The following is a 25,518-nucleotide window of genomic DNA, read 5'->3' as shown; positions in this document are numbered from 1 at the left end:
AAAGTAAGCAAGTATAGAATTACTGGCTAATTTCCATTTGTTTTTATTGCAGAAGAGAAAAGGCCAGTATTCTTACCGGACTTTGAGTTTACAAAGTCACTGCTGTAGATGACCCAAAGAATGGAATCACTTGACAAAGTATCCTGACTGAAAAGTTATTCCACAACATACTTTCATTGTGCTTTTTTATCCAATTTGGTTTACTGATGTGAGTGTTAAATGTAGGTAGTGACACACTGGTTTCAAAGACAATCCAGTATGCATAATGTTTGGAGTTCATGTTGACTAAAACCAAAATTCTGTATAATTTGTTCCATCTGCCTAAATATGGTGACCATACTTATATGTCAGAAAATGATTGTCTCTAGGAACTCAAGACAGATTATATGGGATTTCTCTTCATTTTTATTCTTGTAACACTACTTTGTAGATTATGAGAGAGCATGACAAGCCAAAAATAACCCAATGATTTACTAAACAAGAGAGGGGATCTGAATATGAGTCTCCCAGTCCCATTCAAGCATTTTATCCATGATTCTAGAAAGATATGTGTAACTCTTGAGAGTTGTCAAAGTGCTCTGAAACAAAGACTGCATGTGTTAGTCCATGAAGTGGAGAAATATAATGACTACATTATTCTAAATCTAGGTATCTGACCTTGGTAACTTTAAGACTTGTGAACTTCAACTTCCAGATCTCTGGATCTTGAGACTTCTGTGGACTGAAAAAATACATGTAAAAACCATGTCATATGTAGGTCAGTAATCAACAAAACACTAACCTGCTCTTGAGATTAAGAACAAATGAACATAAGAAAAGCTCTCCTGGATTGGACCGTGGACCCATCTGGTTCAATCTGGTACAAGTAGTCCTTTCATTTAGTGACTCTTGAAAGTTACAATGGCCCTGAAAAAAGTGACCTATGGCCATTTTTTATACTTAAAGCTGTTGTAGCATCCCTACAATCAGTAACTAAAATTTGGATGCTTGGCAACTGACTCATATTTATGACTGTTGCAGGGTCCTGGAGTGATGTGATCACCTTTTGCAAACTTCTGACAAGCAAAGTCAATGGAAAAGCCAGATTCACTTTACAACTGAAACTTAACAAGTGCAGAGATTTGCTTAACAACTGTGGCAAGAAAGGTTGTAAAATGGGGCAAAACCCTTAACCACTTAACAGCTGTCTCACTTAATAGTTTTTTTTCACTGTTGGATCCCACCAAACAGCATTTAAGGCATACTGAGCATGCTTAAGAGGCAGTAAACAGCTATCAATATTAGTAGCCATGGAAGTGTGACCCTCCCATAAACCTCTCTAGTCCCCTTTTAAGATCAGTTACAACTGCTGGCAGCAAATTCCTCAGTTTAACTATGTGTGAAAAAGTATTGAGATATAGAGAAACTATCTTACTTATGCTATAAATTATTTTATTTTCCTTAATTACTGTATATTTCTTGTTAATCTCCTACTTTGGGCTAGAGTGCCCTAACTGCTGTTATCTTTCTTTATGAGAGGTATGTTCCGATCCCAAATCTCCCATTATAATAATATCTTTTTAAAATTGTCATGCCCAGAACTGAACTTAGCCCTCCAAGTGTAGTTGCATCATGCCTTATATAAGGGTTGTTCTAAAGAGGATTGTTGCATTATTGCACCAATAGCTGTTTTCAATTCCCTTCCTAAAGAGTTGCAAGCATAGAAATTGCTGGTTAACAGTAACTGTATACTCTCTTAACATTTTTATGGAAGTGCTGACGATGACTCCCAGATTAGCATTCTGGTTTGATGGATTTCATTTATTTATACATACATACAGTGGACACATACATACATACAGTATACTAAACTCCCTTTTTATGGCTTTGTAATACCTTAATTCAGGGTAATCATGGCAACTGTATGAAATTTTAATGGCAGGATACACTTCTTGATCCCATGCAGAGTTCGCAACAGATATATTTTTCTTTGCGCCCTAGGAGAGAAACATTTGCTGCTATCTAGGATCGAAATCTCAACCTTCTGAATGGAAGGTGAGCATCTTCACCACTAGGCAACTATACTGGTTCACACTAAACTAGATTTGCCATCATGAAGTTGAGTTTACCAGTTTGGAGATGTATTTTGGAGTTTTTCACAATACCTTTTTGATTTTACTACTTTGAAAATTTGGTACCCTCAACAAACGGGTCCTTCATTGGTCAACCAACTGGCTGGAATCTGGAAAAAAGAGAGGAGATAGCAGAGGCAAACTGACCCAGACAAGTGGGCGAGTGACCAGAGGGGTGACCCCGAGCTAGGCGAGTGGAGGTGACTGGGTGAGGGATCAGAGCAGACTGACGTCCTGAATGATGGACATTGAGACACCTGGTGAGTGACTGTGTAGCAGAGAAGAACCTGGATACCTGTAGAAAGGAGATAGATGAATCTGGACTCTAGTGGCCCTTTTGTGGGTGGTGCAGTTGATTTTCTATTCTGGATACATTTGAATATTGTTTTGTTTGTCATGTGTTAATCTTTTTTTCCCTTTTGTATTTTTGATCAACTGATGCATTTTTTTTGTCAGAACTAATTTTATTTTCTGTTCTTTCAGCAGGACTTCTTGTCTTTAATAGCATTCCTCAACTGCTTATTAACCATTGGGATGTTATTTTGGATTTCATGAACACTTTTTCTGATTTCAGTCCTACATTCTAGCTGTGAGTCTAATATAGCAGCTCAAATAATCTCCATGAATTGCCTACAGAATTTACTTCTTAACTCTCTCTTTCAACTTTTTTTTATCAGTCCCCTCATTTTTTGAAAGTTTCAGGATTTTATGTAAAACTTGATTGGTTTGAACTTTCTTTGAAGCACCCATTTATATACATGTGGATCATAGCATGGTGATTAATGTTCCCATTTATCCAGTGGTGGGATTCAGCCTGTTCACACCACTTTGGCAGAACCGTTAGCTAATTTTTTGTTGCCTAGGCCCAAAATGGACTTCCAGAAGCGGCATCCACACAGAGAACCAGTTGTTCACATATTTGAATCCTACCACTGCATTTATCTGCACAGTTTTTCAAGTCCTAAAATGATTCTGGGCATGTGCTGTCCCACTCACTCACAATGTAATGGTGGTTTAGTGGGTTTATTAATATTCCCTAGCAATTCCCTTCACTAAAATCCCAGAACTGTTCCAATTAAGTTCAGCCAAAAGCAGACCAATGCTAGTCCACAGAGTAATGGGCAATGAGTCCACAAGGCACTTGAAAGTTTCCCAAACAAGATAAACCTACCAGGCAAAATCCACAAAATAAGAGGGTTCATGAGGCAAAAAAAGTCCAGAGTTTACAAGGCACGATCCAAGTCAAGGGACGGTGTCAATCCAAAGCGAGACAGGAATCACATGAACAGAAAACACACAGCTAGGAAATGAACATGTTATTCTCAGCATCATCTCCATCTGTCTGATGTGCTAAATACTCAGCTTCCGGTGCATCAAGAGGGGCATGGCTGCCTCCTCATAAGCAATTAGGCTAACCTTTGCTGCTCCTGCCTTTTCTCAGCCCTACATGTTCTAGGATCAGGTGCAGAAGGCAGTTCCTCTTCCTCATTGCTGATCGGCTGCAGCAAAATGTTTTCCCCATCTGAAGCCTCAGGGCTGTCCTGCTGCAGCTGTGCTTCAGTCAAATCCCTCTCAGATGGCTGCTTGGAGCCACTGATCAATTCCCCTCCTGATGTGCCCAGGACTGGTTCATCCTCCTCTGAACTGACATCTGGAGACGTATCTGGGGAAGCATCCAGAGGAGTCCTTACAGGGCACTATTTATGATCCGTCTGGTGTTGGATCCAGGCTAGATATTTCAGAGCATAATCATTAAGGATGTCTATAAATTAGGTTTCTATATCAAGTCAAGGACCTGCATTTTCTTAATCTATGTGAAGATAATTGAAGGCATTCATTGCTATTATTATTTCTTTTTCAGAAGCCTGTCTAATTTTGTTTTTCATCTGAAGGTCAACTTTAACTTCTAAATCAAGAGGGCATGTTCCTACTTGATTTGGGGAACTGATCTGACCACAATGACCAGGTGAGAATTTGCTCCAGTTTTGGATTCTCCTTTGTGGGATTCCAGTAACTATCATTAATGCATCCTGCCCTATCTTCTCTGTAGATCTTACATTAAGAGATAACCATATTCCATTCCACTAGATCTCTGTAAAACCTGTTACTGTGAAGTTTTCTTCTAACACCAAGCACCATATTTCTTCACCATAACAGCTGATTTTCAATGACCTAACCAAATTCTAGGTTGAGTGTGAGGCAGGTTGCTCATTTTTGCCTGGTTGCTCATTTTAATTTTAAAATTAAGATTTTTAATTTAAAGAATGAGCCCACCCTTTTTTGAAATTATTGAGTCAGCCATTAGCCTTTTTTCTTCTAACATTTTAAATGAAAATTACCCTCAGAAAATATATGTCTATTAGATCTACTTTTCACTCATTGCCAGCACCAAGCAAAATCAATGTTGGACAGTTTATCGAAGCTTTTTCAGCTTTTTCTTCTACATGTTAAACATAACCTCTTCCCCCAATTTTACCCCATATGACCTGTTCTCTGTCACCCTTTCTCCAAATATATGCCTTTTTGTGTTTAGCTTTATGAAAGTTATGATGCAGAAAATTGTGCTTAAAACTCCAAATGGGGTCTATGTGAAGCAGAGGAAAGCAATGAATGTTATGTGATAATTGCTTCCTTTGATGTTTTTGGGATGGAACTTTGAATGTATCTTAAAATTGCATTCATCTTTTGAAGCCAGATCACTCTGCCAACTTAAGGGAAGTCTGTACCAGGAAGGCACAAAGGAGCCACACTCATTGTTCCAACACAAAAATAGCTTTCTCCAGAACACCATCTGTCAACATAGAAATAGCTTCTTCTTCTTCTTCTTCTTCTTCTTTTTTTTTTTTTACAATTTTGGACTAGGCTTATGTTTAGTATAAGGGACGCGGTGGATCAGTGGGTTAGGACGCTGAGCTTGTCGATCAGAGGGTCGGCAGTTTGGCGGGTCAAATCCCAAGTGCCGTGTAACAGAGTGAGTGCCTGTTACTCGTCCCAGCTTCTGCCAACCTAGCAGTTCGAAAGCACATAAAAATGCAAGTATAAAAATAGGGACCACTACGGTGGGAAGGTAACAGCGTTCCGTGTGCCTTTGGCATCTAGCCATGCTGGCCACATGACCACGGAGAAGTCCTCGTACAAGCGCTGGCTCTTCGGCTTTGAAACGGAGATGAGCACTGGCCCCTAGAGTTGGAAACGACTAGCACGCATGTGCGGGGGAACCTTTACCTTTACCTATGTTTAGTACTTTAAGACATCACCACCTTAGGTAACTGTTATGCCAAACAACTTCAGTTTGAATGATGCCAACAAGCCTGTACATTTCAAAGAACTTATCCATAAACAGAGGAACTTTACTATTATTAGCATTCTTCTACCTGAAGCACATTAATATATTTATTGTCATTTAAAAGTCATTGCATTGCTTCAATCATGATTTTATTACATCTCATTGCCTTTTCTTTTATACACTGCTAATATCTTGTTTCTCTAGAATTTTACTCTGCAATTGTAGGCATCCAGATACCTACACAAAATAACAGATTAAAAATTAAGCTTGTCTGTGACCAAAGCAATATGCCCAGAGCAAAATGAGGCTTTAATCAAACTTCACAGAAAATGATGGAAGTAATACAAATAAAGGATTGTGATAGTCAGCTGTCAGAAAAATGACTCAGTAATGTATGTGACCCCTGGGGTTACCTCATCTGTAAAGATAATCTAGATTGTCGTATGTTTTAAAGAGGAAAGATGAAACTCTTTATTAATAAATCAAGTATACTCAACTACCATTTAATACTGCTGCTGCAGATATTTGCTTAATCTAATTAAATGTATGCAACCCCTCTGTGTTATTTAGAGAATCTGCAATTATTCATACATATATTTGTATGAAAAAGACAGACAGACTTAGAACACAGCCCACTTGAAAATCAAGCATGAATGAAACCAATTGAAATAATTAAACCATACGTATTTTTCTCAAAACTTGTATTCGATTATTCTACTGATAATGCTTACATTCTAAGAACAACAAAATATTCACAGAAATGCAAGCATTTCCACCTCCACCCCCTTATTTTTAATGTTCAGATTAATGCAGGAAAATGCATATCATATCCTTTCATATACGAGTTGTCCCACTTTGGAATGACCCTATCATGCTGAACAAAGCACCCCTTTCGTTACCTGATCTTTGTTGCTTGGATAGACACAGTCTTGTGTGTCAAAGTAAGTGTACTTGTTGCTTTATGAACAACTATCTTCCTGGGCTTCTGAATCTACAGATGAGTATTCATTTTCCTTTTATTAAGCCACTCTAAATATGGTTCTTGTCAGTGTGTCAATAATCTCTGTGTTTCAGAGACATAAGACACTGGTGCATTGGGACATTCTTTACCGCTCAACTCTTGCTGACGTCTGATACTTAAAACAGAGCATGCTTTCATCCTTCTGTGCATTGTTGCAACCCCCTAGGAATATTTTTAAAAGGTGCTGCAGTTACTGAGGGGGGAAACATTTGCCAACCAAAGCAGATGAAGACGCCTTGGTTTCAGTCTCTGTGAAGCTGCATTGTAGTTTCAACTTTACATCAGCCTGATAACAGAAGGGACCATGTCTAACTTTGGCTACAGGAGAGAGCTTAGTAAATATGAAGACCTGGATGAAGATGAACTCCTTGCTTCTCTTACTGATGAGGAGCTGAAGGAGCTGGAGAAGGAGTTGGAGGATATTGAGCCTGACCGGAGCCTTCCTGTGGGGCATAGGCAAAAGAGTCTAACGGAAAAAACTCCTACAGGAACTTTTAGCCGGGAAGCACTGATGGCCTACTGGGAAAGGGAGACCAGGAAACTTCTGGAAAAAGAGAGGATCGGGGCATGTGAACAGGTAGGAGAATAATTGCATTAATTTGGCCCCAGAAATAACTCTTAGTCAGTAGAATGGTTTTCCTGCTCTGTATTTTCCATCAAACTAAAAAGTCAATTGATCATGAGTAGAAACTTTATTAACGAGTAGACGCTGTAGAGTAATATACATTTTCTTCCTCTGTGTTATTAAATTATCATCCCAGTGAGTTCATTGCTTCAGAACCCTGCTTCCCAGGATGTTAGTTTACACTATGAAGATCTTTTTTATATACAAATATTCTTTTTACATGAAGGAACATCCAAAAAATCATCAAAGCACAAGCTGAGAAGAACTGACATGGCCACAGTTGGATTGATTATGTATTTTTGCTAAATGTATCACTCATATCTCAGCTTCAGTTACACATCTAATATCAAATTCTGTTTAACATTGTGTTACAACAGATGTGGCCTACCACATTTCAGACTCGTAGCATTTAATCTGCTTTAGGGAAAACCCTGAATTCCAGCAACAAAAGCTAGTATAAAATGATGACACAAGGGAAGATGCTAATTATTGGCTGCCTTTCATGTGTTATTATATACACAGAGAGGACCTGAATATTTAAGAGTCTTATTCAGATTTTAAAATAAGTCATGTGATGAGGGCCTGTGGCGATATGCACGCTAACTTCAATCTACTTCTTTCTATTATTTTGTATATCATATTTTCCAGGATTTCAAATTATAGAAAAGTGGTAGAAGTTAAGAAACTGGCATGCATAAGTTTGCACTTCAAATATTTGCTTCTGGCATATTGAATGTATAGCAAAGTGAGGACAATGCAAGTATACTTCCTTCTTCTTTTATCATCAGAATAAATTTATTTTCTGAATAAGGCCAGGCATAAATCTTATCACTGGTATTACAAATCGTGGTAATTGAACTCTTTACTAATCTGTTGAAAATTGTTTTTTGTTGTATCAACAAGTCTCTATCAACTTTCTGTCCATCTCTTTTCCTTCTTCTTCCCCTTCTCTTATTCTTCCCATTCTGTCTCCAACTCCCCAATTCCAAAGTTCTTAAAGAAACTCTATAATATAAGCTTTATAAAGTCAGAAAAAGGTTCAGAGCAATTTGTTAAAATGAGGTGAGAAGGAGCACTGAAGCTTCTAACATGCTAAAAAGTATTGTAATCAAAACATGTTGTTGAGATGGGCAACTATAGCAATCAAATAAATAATAAATAAAAATCATCCAAATGACTATTTCATATTGATGATAGATGAGATAGATAAATAGATAGATAGATAGATAGATAGATAGATAGATAGATAGATAGATAGATAGATAGATAGATAGATAGAGTAAATAAAAGATAGAGAGAATGATAAAGAGATACTTAGAGGTAATCTTCAACTTATGACCATAACTGAGCCCAGAATCAGTGCTGTAAATTGTTAAGTGGGTCACTATGTCTCTATGCTCAATTTTACAACCTTTTCTGCAGTGGTCGTTAAGCAAACTTGTTAAGCAAATGTCACAGTTGTTAAACAAATTCATTTTATCTAATGCTATTTTTTTTGCCAGAAACCTGAGGTAAATACTGGAAACCAGCAAAAATCATGGTCACATGACTGCAGATCACTGCAAATAGCCATAAATAAATAAATGCAAGCCAGTTGCCAACTGCCCAAAATGTGATCACAGTGTGTGTGTACAGCCACTAGAATTTGGGAACTGCAGAGAATGTTGCAATTTTGAACTGTCACTAAGTCACCAGTCATAAAGTGAGGACTACAGATAGTGGATAATGAGCAAGCAATATCTATATCTATCTATCTATCATCTATCATCTATCTATCTATCTATCTATCTATCTATCTATCTATCTATCTATCTATCTATCTATCTATCTATCTATCTATCTAGAGATCTTAATTAATTAGAAAATCTACCTTTCAGTGGACTTTTTAAACTGTGGTTTTAGGAAGAAATACAAACATAAAGTCACCCCTTCCTATTTTAATCTCCTAAACAAAGGCCATACATTTCAAATTTCAGCCCAGTCTCTATCAGTAATATCATTATAACAGCACTATGCTGACCATAACAGCCATAATAAAAAAAGAGAAAGTGACCTATATCTTTCAAAAGATTGGGATGAGGCAAAATTTAAGGAAAATTAGAAATACTTGTTTGAACAATAATGAGTTTAATATTAAACTAGAAGAAAAAGATTTCTAAATAACTACAAGTGAGGTGGTCTCTCTAGCTAGTCAAATAGTACTGATTTTTCCCACATGTATTTATGTTTCTTTTATAACATAACATTGTTTTTCTAGAGCAGAAAATTGGAATAAAGCATAACAACTAGTAACGAGAGAATAGCACTCCTAGCAGCATCCAGTTTACAGGGTTTTATTTAACTCTGAACAGATAGAGTCATGTTTCATTCTTATCAGAACCAGTCTGAAGGAATTTATCCTGGTGCTTGAAGCCAGGGTGTTGGTATGCAGTCCAAGTACTAATAGCTACTGGTCATCCTGACTTTTCAAGGGCAGAACGAAATAATAGTAACAAGCAATAACAAACAGTTATAATCCAAATCAGAAAAAAGTAATGATGAAAAGAGCAGGATTTAGAGTTATGTAATTCAACGGTATACCCAAATAGCAACAACAGTCATTATGTCTGGAACTGGGAATGTACAAGCACAGTTAATTCTAGACTTAATTTCAACCTACACTTGACACTGCTTGGCACTCCTCTGGAATTGTTCTGTGTTTCAAGCCCAATGGTTGTAATTCAAGCTTCAAACTTTTTTAAAGACAAAGCACTTACACTGCAGGCATGGAGTCTGCATGGATAATATTCCTCTACAGTTCAATGGTGTTCTAGCTCCCGATCTCAACACACACAAACACATACACACACACACACATACACACGCTCATGGCACGCACACACACACACAACTCTGTGGGTGTCTGTCTGTGTAACAGTAAAAGGAAAACAATAACAGGTTAATTGTTATTAATTAATGGTCTTGGGTATATTGTTGATATTCCATTTTTCATCTGGGAACTTTGCATGGTTGAAAGGAAACCATTGTAGCAGCTTGAAACAGGAATATGCAATAATGGGAGATCTAAATTGTCCATGCTTAATTGATGGATACAGAATTTGAATAGCAGGGTTTTTTCATGACCTTGCTTATTGAAATAGTTACAATATTTGTATTCTTCCAAGATTTTCTACTCATTTCAGTTCTAGAACTGATAAAGTGAGGCTATGGCTAGTAGTTGGGACAGAAAATGCATAAAACTGCTTATACAATTAAGAGGGCTGGATAAGAATCCTAACAGTTTTTTGAGGGCGAGGGAGGTAATGATGAGCATTTCAGTGACATTCAAGCAAAAAAAAAAAGGTTACATAAGTGTATATTGTGGTTAATACAAGTTTAGAGAAGAAGGGATCCAAATAACATAATTAGGAAGCACTCACTGAAGAAACAAAACTGACAGCATCAACTGTTTTTTTTCTACATTGACATATCTCTATGTGAGATGTCAACACTGAAATTGTGCGTACTGATTTTGTCCTGTTCTAGTAGTGTAGAATACAGCTAGACAGATTAGAATAGGATGAGCAACTTTTTCTGGTCCCAATATCTGACTTGGACTTTGAGTGGCATGCTAAAAATCCAGAAATAGGGCATATACACAAATAAAAGAAAATGTATTTACATTCATATTTATTTACAATTAATTGCCTTCTATAAATTCACTCTTGTTAAAAATTACAGTCTGGCAACAAAACCAGCCAGAGCCAACATAATGGCTTAAAGGTCTAGACTAGAAAATGGGACTCCGTGATCCTGGGCCAGTCACTCTTTCTTAGTCCTAGTAAGGAAGGAATGGCAAACCATTTCTGCAAAAGTTGCCAAGAAAACCACAAAGGCTTCTCCATGTAGTCATCAGCTATCAAGACTGATTTGAAAGGGCCAAATTAAATAAACACTGAGCTAGCTCTCTGGGGATTTTCTGCAGTGCTTACAGGGATCTTCTGCAGGATGAAATTTTGGGCTATCCCCTTTTGGATTAGAAGAATAAATGAATTACACATTATGCTAAGTAAAACATTTTAGAAATTACTCAGTTACCAATCATTTCTTGTTTTCCTCACTCAAGATCAGAAACAGGTGGACCTGGTAGAAGATAACTTCCTCTCTTTGGGGGTTTTTAAAATTGCAACCTGCAGCTGCCACTTCCCAGGGTGCCATTCTCTGAAAATATTCAATATTCAATTGAAGACAAATAAGGTTAGAGTAGCACTCATGCTGTTAACCCTCAGTAATATTGTGAACACTTTCTAATAGATGTTATGACACACAATCACAACATTCTTAAATTCAAACATCTTCAATAAATTTTGATCAGATGCTTAAATAAATGGGGTATTTTTATGCAAAACTGAATTTGAGAGTACTGCTTCTCAAAAATCAAATGCAAAATCATGGTGCATAATCTTTCTATAATAATTATCTGGAAAAGATCATCAGGAAAGCTCACTGAATAAAATTTGAGGACCTTTACTGATAAAATGCATTTTTATCATTTCCTTTTGATCATAATTCCCTTGTAGGATTATAAGCAAGAAGAAGAAGGTGGTGGTGATGATGATGATGACGATGGTGATGGGTCATACGAAATTAAAGAAGAATATTTTACAGGAAGTAACAGCGAACTTTCTGAAGAGGCTCCCAATGAAGATGACGAAGAGGACAGAGACGATGAGAATAAAGAGGATGAAAAGAACAATGAGGAATATGAGGAAGAGGAAGAGGATGAAGAAGATGACGGAGAAGAAGAAGCAAGTAGTACAGATGAGGAAGAGGAATCTGTTGAAGAGTGTGAAAAACTTCCAAATACTAGGAAGCAAACTTCACTCAACATTAAACTTAAAAACCACAATGAAAATGAAATTGTTACCAATGGTCAAAGTGAAAAGGAAGCGGAATATTTGAACTACAGAATGGGAGCCATGCATCCATGTGGAAATCCAACAGTGATTGAAGATGCATTAGAAAAAGTTAGGAGTGATGATGCCGAAACTACTGAAGTCAATTTAAACAATATTGAAAATATCACACCACAGATGCTAACACATTTTGCTCAGGCCCTGCGGAATAACACTTCAGTGAAGACTTTTAATCTGGCTAACACTCATGCTGACGACAATGTTGCAATGGCTATTGCAGGTATGCTAAAGGTCAATGAACATATTGTGAGTCTGAATCTAGATTCTAATTTTATCACAGGTAAAGGAATTCTTGCTGTCATGAGGGCTTTACAGAACAATAAAGTTTTAACAGAATTACGATTCCATAACCAAAGGCACATAATGGGCAGTCAGGCTGAAATGGACATGGTTAAACTTCTAAGGGACAATACTACTATTGTGAAACTAGGCTATCACTTTGAGCTTGCTGGACCAAGAATGAGTATGACAAGCATTCTGACAAGAAACATGGATAAACAAAGGCAGAAACGGATGCAAGAACAGAAACAGCAACAGTCCAGTTGGGATGGAGCACTGAGTCCAAAGACCAAATCATTGCAGAAGGGAACTCCTGGTTCTTCACCTTATTCATCTCCTAGAGGTTCACCTTGGTCTTCTCCAAAGATTTCTAAGAAAATTTCACCTCCTCAAAACCAACTTTCACCTCCCAAAAGTTCACCTATGCCTTCTCCAAAGTTTTTAAAGAAAGCCACTGCTATTAAAAACCAATCTCCCTCCCCCCCACCACAAACACCACCCCCATCACCAACTGCACCACCTCCTCCTCCTCCACCACCACCACCTCCTCCTCCTCTTCTTCTGCTACCACCACCACCACCTCCTCCTCCTCCTCCTCAAATAGTTGTAGAAAAAAAAGCACCCACCAGGAATATTGCTGAGGTTATAAAACAGCAGGAAAGTGCTAAAAGGGGTCTACAAAATAACCAGAAGAAGAAAAAAAGCAAGAAAAATAAACAATATGAGAATGCAATATTCAAAGAAATTAAAAATTCATTAAAATCCATCCCAGACAATGTATCAGAAGAAGGGTCACGTCCTTCAAGCCGACCTTCTACCCCAGTAAGATCACTCCACACTGATCTTATGGAGGCAATTCGTGGAAGTAGCATAAAGCAGCTAAGGCGGGTAAGTAATTGTAATTTCAGGAGTTGATTTAGAGTTGATTTAGGTGAGTTGGGCATGACAAGATAATCACACTTCCCCCCCAAAGGATAATCTATAGCAGGGGTGTCAAACTCAATTTCATTGAGGGCCGCATCAGCATTGCGGTTGCCCTCAGGGGGCTGGGTGGGTGTGGCCTGGGTGGGTGTGGCCTACTGGGTGGGCGTGGCTAAAGTGTGTATGGTCTACTGGGTGGGCATGGCCAGCTCTACATTGTTCGCATCAAGGGTGCCTATGGGGGCCTGGGCAGGAGTGGGACAGATCTCTGGCAGAAGGAGGGTCTCTGGGCCAGGGCCAAGGCAGTGGGGGCCGTTACCTCACTGTTTCTAGGATGGCTTCACGGGCCGCATGAAACCACTTCACGGGCCGGATCTGGTCCCCGGGCCTTGTGTTTGACATGTCTGATCTATAGGGTGATAAATTTTTTTATCACTTTGTTGAAAAAGAGAAAGTACTTCCTTAACTTGCCTCTGAGAACTGGTAGGAATTGAGCGCTGATAGTGAGGTCACCTTGACAGATTACAGCCCTCAAGATGGAACTTCATGGAAAAAGCTCCTCACTAAACAGCCTCTCAAACCTCAAGCTGCCTCAACTGGCATTTTTGGGTATGAAACAAAAGTACACTGCTCCTACAAATCAATGATTTCTCATTGCTGTTCTTTCACATTTCTCCTTTGCGCTAAAAAATAACTTTTCTGCAAAATAAGAGGTATGCTCATTTTTAGATTCATTCCCGATTCCCATTTCCATCCTACTTTATTATTTGATCCAATTTTGTGTCTTAAAATAAACTAGCATTTAAAGACAGGATAAATAATTTGGTTCACAAAAGAGAAATCATAATTACAGCCAGATATTCAAGGCTTATTTAATCTTGTGTCATATCAAGTGGGAGGCACCCTCATTTGATTTAAAGATAGGAGGGAACCTCTGTGTTCAAAATGAATTGGAGGCAAACCATTTCTCCTCCCGCAGTGGTGAAGGTTAAGCAGTGGTGGGATCCAGCCAGTTCACACCAGTTCAGCAGAACCGGTAGCTAATTTTTTGTTGCCCAGACCCAGAATGAACTTCCAGAAGCGGCATCCACGCAGAGAACTGATTGTTCACATATTTGAATCCCACCACTGAGGTCAAGTGATTTTTCTGATAACTGTTCAGTGGAAAGGAAATGCAGTCTTTTTTTCCCCTGAATCATACAAAGGGAGGAATTTCACAACCTAAAGTCTGTATTTTGGTGTTTTAAACTGCTATGGAGTTGATCATTCCACCTATTTCACAGAGTTCTAATGGCATTCATCTTGTACAGTAACAAGAACAAATCTAATATGTGATAGTTGAGCTTCAGAATGACTTCATGGTGTATAACCAATCAAACAATCTTTACTGAAGGACCTGAATTTCTAATATAATTAGTAATCTGTAATCTTTATTATGGTTCAAAAGCTATTTCCATTTTTGAAATTGTACAGTGGAAAATCATGTTTGTTCAGCCATAGTTCTCTTATATTAGCAGTTCATCCCACATTAGGGATGATAGAATTTGGCAGTTGTAAGAGCACTCCCACAATGGATTTGGGAAACTGCCTCACACATCATGTATGCCAGCTTCTCTAATTGGAAAGGTAATGTTAAAGCAGCAGGATATGAAAGCCAAATATCATCTTCTTATGTGTGATCAATTCTATCAAGAGGACACTTATACGACCATGAGAGTTCTACAAGTATAGGTATTCTTGTTTAATGTGCTAAAGTAATTGATAGATATCCAGAAAGGTAATACAAAATTAAGATCTGATTTTTATGATGTGTCTGCTTACCCTTTTAAGGGAAATATAATCATTAAAAGAATCAGCTCAGAAGTCAGGTCTATTGTAGCATTGGTTGATCTAGAATAGATAATATTCTGCCAATTGTCTAACAAAGTAAACAACAATGCTTTGTTGTTTGTACTCATACAAGATAAGCAACAATGTGTACCTATGGCCCATAATTTGCGACCTACTTTTGGAAAGAATAAAGAGAAACAGAATTCTGTTATTCAGAATGACATAGCTACTGTGATTTTTGCAGATCAGAAAGGCCATTCGGTTCCAATAGTGCAGGAGGCTCCAAACTTGGCAACTTTAAGTCTTGTGGAGTTCAAGTCCCAGAATTCCTCAGCCAACCCTGCTAGCTGATAAATTGTGAGAGTTGAAGTCCACAAGTTTTAAAGATGCCAAGTTTGGAGACCCCTGCAATAATGGATGGAAAAACCCTCAATTTAAGAAAGGACTTGATGAGGTTTAAGGAGTGAATCTATGTAACTTAAGACACACATTTTGCTTCTTCTCTTTATCTCTCAATAGGGAATCTAATTTTTGATCACATATCCTCTGAGATCACACTGCTTTATATTCTTGCCATCAAGCCCAATATGTATTCTAGTCTTCACTATTACAATACACAGTACAATAGAACATTGAAACCTGTGGGTTTTTCTCTACTTAAATGCTTTATTCTTTTAATTTCAGTTCGTATTGCTAATTTAAGTAAAACACCCTTCTTTTTAGGTGGAAATTCCAGAAGCTCTGCGGTAAAAGTCAGCCAGCACAATGAAATGAAGATTTGTACAAATTCTCAAAGAGAGGTACACAATCATTCTACAGTGATAAAAATGGACTGATGTAAATGGCTTCAAAAGTGCATTCTTAGATCTAAGATATAAATAAAAAAGCCTATGAAACTTCAAGCAATACGTCAAAGAATTCAACAGTGGTTTTGTAAATATGGAGAGTACTTTTTTAATTTAATAAGATTTCTCAGAAGAAATAGTTATTTATGTTGATATCAAGTAGCACTTCATGGAACATATCCTTTCTATAAAAAAACCTGTTCAGTTCCCTGTGTTTCTTTGCCTGAATCATACATTTGCAATAAATGTGTTTTGAGTTTCCAAGTGGAAAAAACCCATTTTAGTCCTGGATTGTTGTGAAAAGTATTATGGGCTAAGGAGTACTAAGTGATGGTCTGAGAAGAATCTTTCTATGCTGAAGATTTGGTGAGGATTTCTGTGGTGGTATGATCATTACATGAAAAAGGCTAGAAATGCTTGGTGCCATGCTCTGTGTGCATGGTAGCAGCTGATTTCCCCAATCAGGTGGAGCCTTATTATAGTGTATCATATTAGCACAGGTTTCACAAGCATAAGAAGAATAATTTCATTTCACAAGAGGTATTAACAAGATCAATGATTGAATATCGTGGATATCTAGTAACTGATGACACATAGATGAAACATTCCAGTGATTTTTTTTGTAGACTGTGCTAGATAAAATTGCACTAGCAAGCTAATATTACCATTTTTCTATTTCTCTTTGACCTAGAGAAAATTATGAGATTTTAGTGGCCTTTCAAATCATTGTCTCTTCTGGGCTGCCTAGGAGGATTGCTTATGAGACATAATGCTTGCAATGGTTCTCCTTCGCCTATCCATTATGACGTGTTGGACAGCGCTTGGCAGTTTCCCCTCTCCAGGTTAATATTTATATGAGGCCACTGACAAAGAACATCCATTAAGATGAGATGAGTATCCAGTATACTCACAGGATATATGCCAATAATATCAGGTTATACTATGCATGTCCACTCCAGGAGACATGAACAGGAGATTGTGAGAACCAACCTTGATGGGTGAGGCTTATACTCAATTCTAGCAAGATCTTGATTATAGAAGTCATTGGATCACAATAGAATCCCATCTTTGATGGATGGGCTCCTATGCAGGGCAGGTTACCTTGGACTCACAGCTTGGAAGATCAAGTGGAGCCATGGCCAGAAAGTCCTTTGAAAATCTCATATTGTGCTTCACCTGTTGCCTTTCTTGGGACAGCATGCTTTGCTGATGATTACCCATGATTGCCTTTGTCCTCTCACACCTGAACTATTGAAATTCACTTTACCTGTCATTGTACTTAAATTCTGTTTGAAAGAGAAAACTGGTTTGGAATGCAGTGGCTTGATTAGCAACAGGTGTGCTATGTTTTTCCCAGCTATTGCCATTACTTTGGGAACTGCATTTTCAGATAGTTGGTTTCTGGGTGCAGTTCAAGATGCTGGCAAGATTCAAGGACCTAAGCATCCACAGGAATGCCTTCTCCAAGTGGAATTTATCCATCCAGAGAGCCAATAGGCTAGCTTGCTGTAGATCTCAATCCTTATAGAAAAGTTGCCATCATAAATCTCAAGGATAACTCTTTTCTGTGATGTCCCTTCTCTGGGGTGGTATACTGCTGGAGATAAGGTCAGCCTCATATTGTATTTTAAGCAATATTATAATGAGGAGTTTGATCTGCTCAGTCATTTTTGGTTGGAGAGGCCTTGGGGAGAAACCAAGAATATAAGTAAATAAACAATCAAACCAATATAACTATGACTATACAGTACTGCATTATTAAGACCTTGAAGAAGAAATAACATTATACCCAACAAATATACCATGTTTATTGAATGCTACTCTGGAAGGCTGCCAGAAATGATGATGATAATTGATGATGATATTAAATTTTTATGTTGCCCAACTCTCAATTATTGTAATCCATGCAATGCAGATGGAGAAATAGATATTTAAGGTGAATTTGCTATCCATAAAATAATACATATATGGTGGAAGACCATAGTTAAGGAGGCATCACTAAAAATGTAAAAAAAAACCAATGTTGCCATTCAAAGCATGCTTGCTATTAAAAACATTGCTGTTTAATGCCGAAGCTACATGTGCAGATTGCAAAAGCTAGCAAATGATTCCATCCTTGAACACTTAGTAAAACTTTCCTTAATTTCAATTTTTCAAGACTACAGGTCCTTGGGTTACAACCATTCATTCAGCAGCCATTCAAAGTTACAATGCAGCTGAACGAGGGGCACTAACAACCAGGTCTCAGACTACCAGTCATCCCAATGTAGCTGTGGTCATTTGATCATGATCTGGGTGCTCTGGTGCCTGGCTTGTGATTATGACATTTCAGCAAGTCATTTGTGATTTTCCCTGCTGGCTTCCCACAAGCAAAGTCAATGAGGAAAGCAGAGGGAAAGGTTGCAAGTTGCTTCACTAAGTTGTTCCCACTGCTTTCCCCCCCCCCACCCACCCGAGCTTCACTATGAAGTACAAGAACACAGGCATCTGACATTCCATACAACCTCTCTGTTCACTTGCAGACAGAATCACCAGCCTGCAGCACTCCCACAACTCTTCAAAACTCTTCCCACAGGCTGCTTGACTCCAGTCACAGGAGATTCTCTCTTAAGGACCAGCACAATCTTTGAGTTACGATGGCAACCAGGATTATTCACAAGAGCCTTGGTGGAGCAGTGGGCTAATGCCTCCTTAAGTAACACCAGCTGCCTGCAATTAGTGCAGGTTCGCATCCCACCAGGCTCAAGGTTGACTCAGCCTTCCATCCTTCCGAGGTAGGTAAAATGAGGACCCAGATTGTTGGGGGCAATTAAGCTGACTTTGTAATAATGCCGCTTGGGGGGGTGTGAAAGCCCTAACAAGCAGGCATATACATAGAATGAAGGCTACTGCTAAGCTTGTAAGCCGCCCTGAGTCTTCGGAGAAGGGCGGGATATAAATGTAATAAAAATAAATAAATAAATAAATAAATAAAATAAATAAAAATAAATATTGGGATTGCCATTGTGAAGCAAGGCAGTCATATGCCATTATGCTTTAAGACTGCATTGCTTAATGACAGAAACTGCAGTACCAATTGCTGTCATAACAGGAGAACTATTTAGATTGAATTCTTTCGTTTTTTATCTTCAGGAGAGGTGGAAACAAGTATGTAACTAAGCACGTAACAGGCAATTATAGAAAAACTAATTTGGAAAATGCATAGAGGCTGCAAAAGTATGTGCTTTCACTGTACTTTTTCTGTGATCAATAGTTTGGAAACAAATGAGGTTGGAGGAAACATTTCAGAGGTGCTCCTGCTGCCTCTTATTATTCTTTGAGTCATTCCTATGAGCAGGAGAAAATTATAGGAAGCTAAAAAGGGTGTTTGTAAATTCAACAAAAGCCCCTAAATCTCTTTTTTTCTTTCCATATTTGTGACCTATAAAGCTACAGCAAAAAATTTCCTGCCTCTACCCTCAAACACACAGAAAATTCAGTATGATTTGTAGAAAAAAATCACAAAATGCATGTTGGTACCATACAATTAGAAGATTTAGCACATTGAAAACATTTCTGTTTTTAAAGATATGAACTTCTAAAGAATACCGTGTTACAATACACTTTTATGTTTTCTTTCATTCTTCTATCAATCCAGTGCAGATAGTTATCTAGATTGCATTATCGATACAGGATTAAGCAAAAAAAAAAAAAATAGTAGCATCAGCTTGATCCTACATTATTTATACATTTAAGTCCAAGTGTATTCAGAGGAATTTACTGCTTACCATAGTGGATCAATGCAATACTTGTTCAGTGATTGTTTGTACTTAGCAATGAAAATAGGGATTTATTTATGGCTCTTGAAGTTGTAACTGTCACAGCGTCCCCACAGTCACGTTCTTGTCAACTGACTCAGTGTCCTATCATCACGTTTACCATTCACAACCTTCAAAGCAGCTTCCACCTAGCAAAGTCAATGACTAAGCCAGCAGGAAGTTGCAAAACTCTGTCATATGATATCATGCTTAATAACTGCACTGCTTAGTGATGGAATTACTAGTTCCTATTGTGGTCTGTAAGTGAGGACTATTTGTAATTATCTTAGAAAAAATATTCTTGTGCCACATGACACAGCAGGTTGCTTTGGATAAGTCATAATTCCCATTTTATATAGAAAATACAGTCCCAGCTGAGAAGATACATCAGCCTGAAAAGACAGCCTGAAAAGATGAGCGTTTTTCACCACACAAAGTCATAATCTAATTTTAATTAATATGATGTGCATGAAATATCTTACTAACCATCCTTATGCAAAGTATTGTACTTTAGATACTAAATTTTAATAAAATTGTTAAGGACTATACTTGTAGAGTCACAGATTAAAAGTCGTACTGTTCTAACATAAAGTCTATTTTTAAATGCTTTAATAAAATTTCTAATGTGATTTGTCAAGCTAATGATTTTGACTATCAGGGCAATGAAGCTTAGTCAGTCTTCCTTTAGCAAAAGTAAGTTTTCCTTAAGTTGAATTTAACATGTTCATGCAGATTTTTTTGGCAGCCATATGGAAGGAGTTTGCCATTGTCTTCTTCAGAAGTATTTTTTTAAGGGTAAGCCCTCTCGGATGGTGTCTAATCCAAATGCTGATGAGATCCAATCCTGCTTAACTTTTTGCAAGTTCCACCAAGGTTAGCTGCCATTTGCTACCTTTGTTTTATTGATCTGCAAGTCCTTCTATGCTTGAAATCTACTACATAAAAGTAATTTATGTAGTAATATTCAGAATACTTGAACTATAACCATTTGTTTAATGACAATTCAAAGTTACAGCAGCACTGGAAAAAGTGATTAAGGACAAATCCTCACACTTAATTTTTGCAGCATCCCTGTGGTCACGTGATTCACAAAATTCCAGTAATTCAGCTGCAATGTCCTCCAGTCATGGGATCACCATTTGCAACCTTCCCAGAGGACTTCCAACAAGCAAAGTCAGTGGGGGAAGCCAAATTCACTTACCAGCTATGTGATTCAATTAGGAACATGGTGATTTGCTTAATAACTATGGGGAAAAAGGTCATAAAATTTGGATACAACTCAGTGACCTCATTGCTTAGCAATGGAAATTCTGATCCTAATTTTGATCCTAAGTTGAGGACTACCTCTAACCTGGTAATCTACCTCCCAATTGGTTCAACATATTCTTTGTTAACTAGATAGACTATTAGTTTTGAGTCATGAATGTGAGATGGGTAGCTATATATATTGAATAAATATTACTTCATATTTATTTTGGTTGCTAATACTGTGTGGTATGAGAACGTGAGATATGATGCACAGTGAAGAACTCTCAGCTGCTGTTCCAGTTTCATTTGCACTCAGAGCTTGGGACCCTCCTAAGATCAGAAGTATTTGACAGTTCAAGTCCCTTTGTTGTTCATCCTCCTGGCCACTTTTTAACTCAAACACAGGGAAAGTTTCCAGATTGATAAAGGCATTATATCATTAGGACTGCAATGAAGTATTCTTTTTTCCTCTTCTTTTCAATGATGTAAAATAGATAGCACAAAATTAGAACCTTAGCAAGAGTAGAATGAAAACGAAAGGTAGTATCTGAAGAGTTGTCCTTGTGTTTCTTGGAAGAACTCCTAGCCTCTAAAATGACAGCACAGCTGTTCATAGAAAATTGTGCACAAAGATTACTAAATTCTGTATCTAGTTCTTGGACTATGCAGTGCTGCTAGTTGTCATACTTGTAGCAATGATCAAATAACAGCTGCTGTGACAACCTGGCTACAGTTCAAGCACACCCTGGCAGAGATTAAAATTGATTCGACAACGTAATAAGGGTTATAATGGGGATCTTATGTTCTTTTTGCTCACCCCATTGGATAAAATCTCATATCCACAGCACTACAACATAATCCTGGGTAGGATTTGGGGGGGGGGGCAGTTTAGACACACCAGAGAAGGAGATTAACCCTCAGTGTGGGACTGACTTCAGAATAAGCATTACTTTGTGCTGTAATACTCCATTTTTATTGCTAAGTATGTAAGGGTTAGAGGGACGCGGTGGGTTAGGACGCTGAGCTTGTCGATCAGAAGGTCGGCAGTTTGGCGGGTCGAATCCCGAGTGTCGCATAACAGTGAGCGCCTGTTACTCGTCCCAGCTTCTGCCAACCTAGCAGTTCGAAAGCACGTAAAAATGCAAGTAGAAAAATAGGGACTACCAGACAACCAATAAGGTTAGGTTGTCACCAGCTGCCCTGGATTAAAATTTGGTACCTCTTTTTGGAGAAGTCTGCAGGGAATATTAAATGATGGTCACATCAATCCCTCTAGTAAATTAGTGTCATTGAATCCTCCACATCTGAGCTAGTCTCTTGCTGGTAGCTGGCATTATCACCCTGGCTTTCCTGCCTAATCTGTTGCCACAGGGAGTGAGAATAGCAGACTTGGGTTACAGCAGAAACCTGGCAAGATGAGGAACAGCATGTTGTCATAGCCCCAGAATTTATAACAGAAAAGCTTTGGTTAAAATATTTTTAAAAACTCTGATGAAACTATTGATTTAATGAAAAAATGATGAACAATGAAGAATACTGGAAGCTTCACTAATAAACTGGAGTATGTTGAACTTTGCAAGACCATAAGAAAATGTATCCAAGAAGAAATGTCAGTTTAACATGAAGCTTGTGAAAAGGCAATTGAAGAAAACAAAGGGATTAACAGAGCAAAATGCAAGTTTACAAATACAAGAAAGGTTTTTGCATTAAAATGTGAAGATGGCTCTGTGCATAGAACAAGACAGGAAATTGGGAAATTCTATTCCAGACCTATACAAAGATCAAGATCATTCAAAAGTAACACTAAAAAAAGGAACTGCCAGATAACCTAGTGGAGGAAGCATCAAGTGCCATAAAATCAATGAAAAATGGCAAAGCTTCAGGAAATGACTGTTACAGTTGAAATGCTGAAAGCTGGTGATCAGTTTGCACAAGATACTGGCAAAACTATACTCAAGATGCCTCAGAGAAGAAAAATGCATGGAAAAATGCTAAAGTGATTCTTATTCACAAGAAACGGACCCAAAATGTTTTAAAGAATTATCATCCAATAAGCCTTCTTTCAGTCATCTACAAGGTTTTCACCAAATAGCAGCAAAAAGAATATTGAGAACATTAAATGATGCACAACCAAAGGAGCAAGCAGGGCTCAGAAGTGGCTATAGTACAATGGATCACATCCAGGTTGTTCAGCAAGTCATTGAAAGGCACGAGTACACCATGCCTCTGTGCATGGCTTCCATTGACTACGAAAAGGCATTTGACTCAGCATTCCAGCAAGCAATAATTAATGCATTGCTCAGCCAAGGCATAGACACTGTTTACCTAAACTTGCTACGATCAATATATGAAAAACAAAGGCGACAATTTGCCTTAATGATCTTAAAAGTGAAAATCAACATAGAAAGAGGGGTATGCAAAGCGATACACTATCACCTACCCTTTTCTCAGCCTGCCTTGAAGAAGTATTTTGCAAACTAGACTGGGCAAAAGATGGAATAAAAATCAATGGCTCCTATTTAAATCACTTAAAATTTGCAGACGTAGCTCTTCTCACAAGAGCCAGAAGAGCTACAAAGACACATGTAAGAGCTGCACAAAGCAGAACCATTTGGCTTAAAAATAAACCTGAAAAAAAGCCAGGTTATGTTTAATAAATTCAATGGATCCCAATGGAAAATGATACAATAAAGGAAATTGAATATTAAATGGGGTTGTCAGGCATTCTGCAAGCTAAACGTAAATTTAAAAAACCTCCCCCTATGCCTAAGACGTTTTCTATCAGTGTGTGCTACCTGCTCTAACACATACTGGTGAAACATGGACACTAACCTCACAATCAATACAAAAGTTATGAGTGGCACACAGAACCACAGAAAGATACATGCTCGGCATTACAAGACAAGATAGAAAGACCTGCACATGAATTAGAGAAAAAAAAAGAAAGTATATAATATTATCAAGAGAGTAAAAGAATTGAAATGGAAATGGGTTGGTCACATAGGAAGAACTGGTAGCAGGTGGACCAAGGCAGTCATAGAATGGATCCAACTGGATAAAAAGCGTCCACCAAAGACACCTAAAACAAGATGGATTGACAATATCAGCAAGTATTGCAGGCCAAATTGGTAAAAAAAAAAAAAAGCTCAGAACTATATAGTTGGAAACATCCTGCAGTGTATAGACAATGGCTAGATTTAATTCAATAAATTAAAATTAGATGATGATACTTAAAATAATTACACTACGTTTACTTTACTCTAGAGGTTTTTCTTTATATGACCCTGTAGTCACTGAATTTGATGGATAAAAGTTTAATTAATGGATAGAACTGAGAGTTTACTGGCCAGATGCACTTCTTGATGCCTACGTGGATTTCACAGTATATGGCAATAACACTAGAAAATAAACTATAACCAAATCTTGCAAACTATCAGTAACTTGCAGATCAGCATTTTTTACATTCCAAATAATTATTGTATTCATTTTACAGAAAACATCAACAGGCAGGCCAGGACATCAATTCATTTTGACTTCTAATACATTAGCTTTACAGCTTTTTTCTGTACTTTTCCAACTGGAATGACTCCCAAAGTAGTCCATTAATCAATACAAAGTTAAGGTAGTCCCCAGAAGTCCATTCTAAAGAAAAAGGAATAGAAAATAAGCAACTCTACGCAGCATTCTGTAAGTTGTTCATGTTACCTGCAGTGAAGAAACAGACACAATTACTACTTTCATTTACAGAAATAAAAGGAACACTGCAGAATTCTTGCAGTTCCTCAAGTTTAAAATGAAGGACACCATAAGGAACTTTTTATTATTTTTCCTACATTTCCTTCTATTTACCATTCCAATGTTCTTTTGAAATAAATACTGTACTTCTAAAAGTTGATATTAAGCAAGATAATGTGTTGTCAAATCATTCCCCAAGTTGTTTGCTGTGGCATGAAAAATACGAGATATACAGGTAGTTACTGACTTACAACCATTCATTTAACAACCATTTGAAGTTACAATAGTTATTGAAAAAAGGGACTTATAATCAGTCCTCTCATCAAAATTTGGACACTTGGCAACTATGTTTATGAAGGATGCAGCGTCCCAAGGTCATGTGATCATCATTTGCAACTTTCCCAGCTAGCTTCCAGCAAAGTCAATGGAGGAAGCTGGATTCATTTAATGACCATATGATTTGCTTAAAAACCATGACATAAAAGATTAAAAAATCAGGTGCAACTCAATAATTACCTTGGTTTACAACAGAAATTCTTGTCCAAATTGTGATCCAAAATAAGGACTATCTGCATACATGCCCATGTATTCTTCATGGAGTCAATGCTGGTTTGACTCAAAACTTCTGCAGTATGTGCTGTTTGTAGATCACAGTGAAGAGGGCCAAGGGGAAAAAATATTTTTTCCACTCAAAGTTTATTAAATTTCTATGGCTGCCTATCTCACCAAAGATGACTTTGGGTGGTGTATAATAAATAGAAAATATAAACAACAAATACAAATATAAAAACCATAATAATATAAAAACCAAAAATACAAACCACAGGTGAAGGGAGAATAAAACGGTCCCTTAACAACGAAGCAA

At 37.6% G+C, this 25,518-nt stretch overlaps 1 protein-coding gene across 1 annotated transcript; it reads left to right on the top strand.

Annotated features, from left to right (window-relative positions):
- Positions 1-6,524: 6,524 nt before the first annotated feature.
- On the top strand, positions 6,525-16,578 carry LMOD2 (leiomodin 2). Its single transcript, XM_081330530.1, has 3 exons — positions 6,525-6,995; positions 11,603-13,165; positions 15,752-16,578. Exons 1-3 carry the CDS (start codon positions 6,723-6,725, stop codon positions 15,776-15,778), a joined length of 1,863 nt encoding a protein of 620 aa, XP_081186656.1. The 5' UTR covers positions 6,525-6,722; the 3' UTR covers positions 15,779-16,578.
- Positions 16,579-25,518: the final 8,940 nt, after the last annotated feature.

This window comes from Vipera berus (assembly GCF_964194415.1).
Source record: "Vipera berus genome assembly, chromosome: 6".
NCBI classification, from domain to species: domain Eukaryota; kingdom Metazoa; phylum Chordata; class Lepidosauria; order Squamata; family Viperidae; genus Vipera; species Vipera berus.
The sequence above is the reverse complement of the archived record's forward strand: the minus strand, read 5'-3'. Positions and strand labels throughout refer to the sequence as shown.